The sequence below is a fragment of the Belonocnema kinseyi genome, chromosome 1, assembly GCF_010883055.1.
Source record: "Belonocnema kinseyi isolate 2016_QV_RU_SX_M_011 chromosome 1, B_treatae_v1, whole genome shotgun sequence".
Lineage (NCBI taxonomy): Eukaryota > Metazoa > Arthropoda > Insecta > Hymenoptera > Cynipidae > Belonocnema > Belonocnema kinseyi.
Window position 1 is genome coordinate 32,299,585 of NC_046657.1, and position 4,916 is coordinate 32,304,500.

The 4,916-nt window shown below is 26.8% G+C and overlaps 1 protein-coding gene across 2 annotated transcripts in view; it reads left to right on the forward strand.

The window, feature by feature from the left end:
* Positions 1-3,101: 3,101 nt before the first annotated feature.
* Positions 3,102-4,916, forward strand: part of LOC117174763 (transcription factor E2F4-like) — a 28,453-nt gene continuing 26,638 nt past the window's right edge. The window contains exons 1-2 of one of the 2 annotated variants that reach the window (XM_033364119.1): positions 3,102-3,263; positions 3,747-3,856. In XM_033364119.1, coding sequence (XP_033220010.1) covers positions 3,156-3,263; positions 3,747-3,856 — 218 coding nt within the window. In that variant the 5' untranslated portion in view covers positions 3,102-3,155. The remainder of the gene's footprint in view (positions 3,264-3,746; positions 3,857-4,916) is intronic. The other variant, XM_033364124.1, reaches the window with a different exon arrangement.

Genomic DNA, 4,916 nt, shown 5'->3' on the forward strand with positions numbered 1-4,916 from the left:
ACTATTTCGCATGGAAAATTCATCTATGTTGTCATAAAATCGATTTTTTGGTAGAAAATCGACCTTTTTGTAGAAAGTTAGTTTTTTCTTTGAAAGTTAATTTCCTTATCTAAAAATTATTCTTTTTGTTTAAAAATTCAAGTATTCCAGTTAAATATTCATCATTTTAGATTAAAGTTAATCTTTTGGGTTAGAAATAAATTTACTTGGTTGAAAAACAAACTCGTCTGTTGGAAATTATTATTTTTTTAATTAAGATCCATGATTTTGATTGAAAATTAATTTCTTGGGTTCAAAAATGAGATATTTGCTGTCATAAAATGACGTACAGTCCGGGCTATACATTTTAATCTTATGATCTCGCGCTAATAATTTTTAAAAAAACTTTCAACACAATAAATAATTTAATCGTCTACAAGTTCTTTCACTTAAATTGTCAATTTCACACATTTTTCTCATAGAAATCACCTTCAATAGAATATTTTCCGTTTTTGCATTCTTTTTGTTTTAATTTCGAAAGAAGGAACTTTTATATTGTGACAACAAAATATTGAGCTTGCAACAGGGATTTTTTAATTCTGCCCTGCAACTGTAGATAAAGTAAAAATTAATTTAATTTCCAATAATTTCCCGTTTGAAATTTGCAACAATTACAATTATTTATGAAACTAATTAATTACATTAGCAAAATAAGCAATAGAAAAATATGAATACAATTCAAACTGCTTTCAAAATATACACCTTTATATTCAATTTTCCTAATATTAAAAAAGTTTTTAATCAATTTTATTTATTTTTTTGTTATACATTACAACGCAGGCAGGCCTGTCTGATCGGAGCGCCGTCTATTGAATTTATTTGAACTACGATAACCCTCCAGATGCAAGAGAACAGAAAGAGTGGGGGCGATGCATAGGGCTGGGCATGGGACTGCCTAGCCTATAGAGGATCTCTAAAGAAGACATGAAGATATCTCTGTCTCTTTTTAACCAATGGTATTTTTTTAGTTCTTGCAACTTTTAGGTTCGCTAATGTAGAGATCATCTAGGTAGAGTTCTGCCACAACTTCGCACTGTTTTGATTGGCTACGATTAAACCGCAACCAGAAGTGATGAAAAGCGCGCGATTCTTAAACTAAATTTTATAATAAATTTATCATTTTAAAGAATAAAATGAGGAAGAAGATAACATAATATATAAACATGTCAACATTTTATGAAATATATGAAAATATAAATATTGATAAAAAACTATTCCATTTGGTGTTTAAAAGTTAGTTTCGTGTTGTTTGGTTGATAATTAATCTTTTTGGTTAAAATATTTTGTTGAAAATTCGTTCTTGGTTTAATTGAAAGGTAATTTTTTAAATGTATATTTAATTATTCGACACATGGTTGAAAAGTTTATTATAAATGTATTTCTTTCGTTAAAAATTGATTTAGTTTATTAAAAATTCGTCTTGTTTTGTTTGAAAACATTTTTTAACTAATTTTTCACTATTTTATATTTGATTTTGAATTTACCATTTAAAAATTAAACTATTTTGTTGAAAATTCATATATGTATTGAGTGAAAAATGCTTGTTTTTGGCGAAACATTAATATTCTTGATTAAAAATTTATTTCTTTGGTTGAAAATTAAAGTATTTCCTGGAAAATTAATCTTTTTTTTTTAATTCAAATATTTAGTTAAAAATTCGTGTATTTTGTAGAAAATTAATGTTTATGGTTGAAACTTAATTTTGTTGTTTGAAAATTCGTCTCTTTTGTAGAAAATTAATCTTCTTAGTCTATTAGGTTTTTGGTTTAAAAGTTATATTTCATAGATAAGAAAGTTAACCATTTGTTTGAAATTTAGTTTGAAGTTCATCTTTATGGTTAGTAATTCAACTATTTGGTTACAAAATCCGTTTTTGGGGTAAAGATTTATCATTTTCATTGAAAATATTTTTTTTCGTGTAGAAAATTTATCTTTCTGGTCAAAAGTGCATTCATTTTGTTAAAGATTTGTCTTTTTTGGTAAAAAGTTGATCTATTTGGTTAGAATTTCAAGCAATTTGTTACAAATTCATTTTTTGTGGACAAAATTCCAAATTTTAGTTCAAATTCATCTTTTTCCTTAAATATTTAGTAAACAAAATTTTCAATCTATATTTTTAAGTTTCAAATTGAACTTTCTCGTTGAAACATCCTCATTATCGGTTGAAAATTAATTTTTTTACTAAAGAAATGTATTATTTCACCTTTGGTTTAAAATATAAAATTTACCTTACTTATAGTTGGAAATTCGACTTTCTTGATAGAAAATTAATTTTTTTGGTTGAAGATTCATCATTTTAGTGGAAAATTAATTTTTTATTGAAAATTAATTTCCTTAAATGAAAATATAAATTTTCCATTTTTTGTTGAAAAGTCGTCTTTTTTGGTAAAAAAAATGTCTTCTTGGTTCAAAACTCACCTATTTGGTTAAAAGTAATTTTTATTGAAGATTCAGCATTTTGATTTTAAGTTCAATATTTTGCTTGAAAACTTATCTAGATTTAGTTTGTTTACTAAGTTTGTTTTGGTTGAAAATATTAATTCATTTAAACAAAAATTTAACTGTTCAATTTTTTGTTTGAAAGTTACCTATTTTAGTTGAAAATCTAGGTATTTTATTGAAAATTCGTATTTTTTGGTAAAATCAGTTAACTTTCCTGTCCCCTCTATAATCGTATACCAGTCGTATACATTTAAATGGATGCATTGTACAAGTAAAACTTTTGCGCTCTTTATGAAGACTTCCGGTTCCCGACTAATCGCTATGCGCAGTGACAAGTCTGTGTGAGCCTGTGTGAGTTTGGGTCTCAACTCTACCTAGAGGATCTCTACGCTAATGAGGTGCCGCATCCAATTAATTCCACAATTCATTCAGAATCCATAATCCGTGAAAAATTAACCTAATTGTGACGCAAATCAAACTTTGAAAAACCTCACCTGAAATAAAAAATTGAAAAATATCCCAGAAAATAGAAATTGATGAGAAAATGGTCTGTCCCCGCCTTTTTTTAAAATATCATCAAGCCAGATGTCGCTAGTGTTGGCGTGCGAGGTTGCGGCAATTTCGAAGGGTAGTGCGGACACTGGGCTTTGAAATTTTTGACAACGGTCTCAAAAATGGCAGATAATCAGCACAGTAGGTTCGAAAAATCCCTGGGATTATTGACGACTCGATTCGTGACCCTTCTACAAAAAGCCAAGGATGGCGTTCTGGATTTAAAAGTGGTGAGAGAATTCAATATCTTCGCTCCTAAAAAGATAACCTCAAAAAGTCTAGGTTAAGTATCGCGGGCGTACAGGGCACACGCCATTTACAGCTGCGGGAATTTTGAAAAAAGATTTACCCGACGCTTATCATTTCCACCCCTTTGATCCCCGAATTATTGGCATGTTTGAATTTTCCGAAATTTTTTCACATTCATCTCAAGGGGAGAGAAGCGGCTACGATTTGTGGGACAAGCTTTCTTTCTAAACGGACCACTCACCTAACCTAAGTTTTATTCGGAGCGCTACTTATTACCGAAAATCTTACTTTTTCTCACTTCTGTTATTTTTCGAGGATTTTTTCTCGAGAATTTCTTGATTTCTTGGCTCTTTTTGTGAATTTTCGAGTTGTTTGATACACGCTTGATTCGCGGTGAAGGTGGTGAGAAAGTGACAAATTTCTTTCGAAATTGGGGAAGCAAATAAATAAAATAAATTTTTCAGGCTGCGGATATTCTCGAGGTTCGACAAAAAAGGCGCATTTATGATATCACGAATGTACTTGAGGGTATTGGATTAATTGAGAAGAAAAGCAAAAACAGTATTCAATGGAAGTGAGTATTTTTATTTTATTTTTTTTTTATTTTAATGTGATAAAAACAACGAATTCATTACAGTTTTCTTGTTTTCATTGACTAATCATTAAATTAAGTTAGATATTTTTCATAAATGATATGTCTTTAAATTATTTTTCATTTTTATCGGTTATAATGTAATTTTGAATGTTTTTTTTAAGGTTCAATTTTCTAGATTTACAACTAAAAATTTACTGATTTTAAAAATGTGTGAATAAAAAATCTTAGTTTCAGAATTTTCAATGGTAAATTTTGTAAATGAAAAATTCTTCAATTTTAAAGACTTGAAAACTTTTGGATTTTGAAATTGATAATTTATTAAATTTGAAAGATTTATATTAAAAATCTTCGATTCTAAATATTTCCGGTTGAAAGTTACGAAATTTTAAAGATTTTAAAATAAAGTCTTCAATTTTGACGATTTTGAAGTTTAAAAGTCAATTTTTCAATTCTAAATCTTTCAAATCAATGAAATTTTGAATTTAAATCATGAAAAGTAGAGAATTTATGCCTTATCATGTAATTTTTAATGTTTTTTTTAGAGTTCAGTTTTCAAGATTTAATTTTTAAAAATTTAAATCTTCAATTTTGACGATTTTAAAGAAAAAAAGTAAAGATTTCTGAATTCTTCCAAATCGATTAAATTTCAAATTTAATATAATTTTTTTTCTAATTTTAATGATTTTGAAAGTCAAAAGTCATGAAAATTACAGGATTTTGAACTATTTAAGTTTAAAATTACATAATAAAAAAAAGAATTAGAAAATATCAATTTAAAAGATTAAAAATGGGAAAATTTGTCATTCTTGCATTTCCTGCATTTTGTTTGTTTATTTTCAAAATTAAAATTTTCATTTTTGAAGATTTAAAATTCTTTAATTTTAACGATTTGTTGTTTAGAATTTTTTAATTTCAAATATATATAAGTAAAAATTTATAAATTGTGATGATTTTGAAGATCAAAAGTCAAGTTTTTAACTCAAAATTGCCCAAATTGGAAAAATTTTAAATTACAGAATTTATTATTTTAATCTTTAAA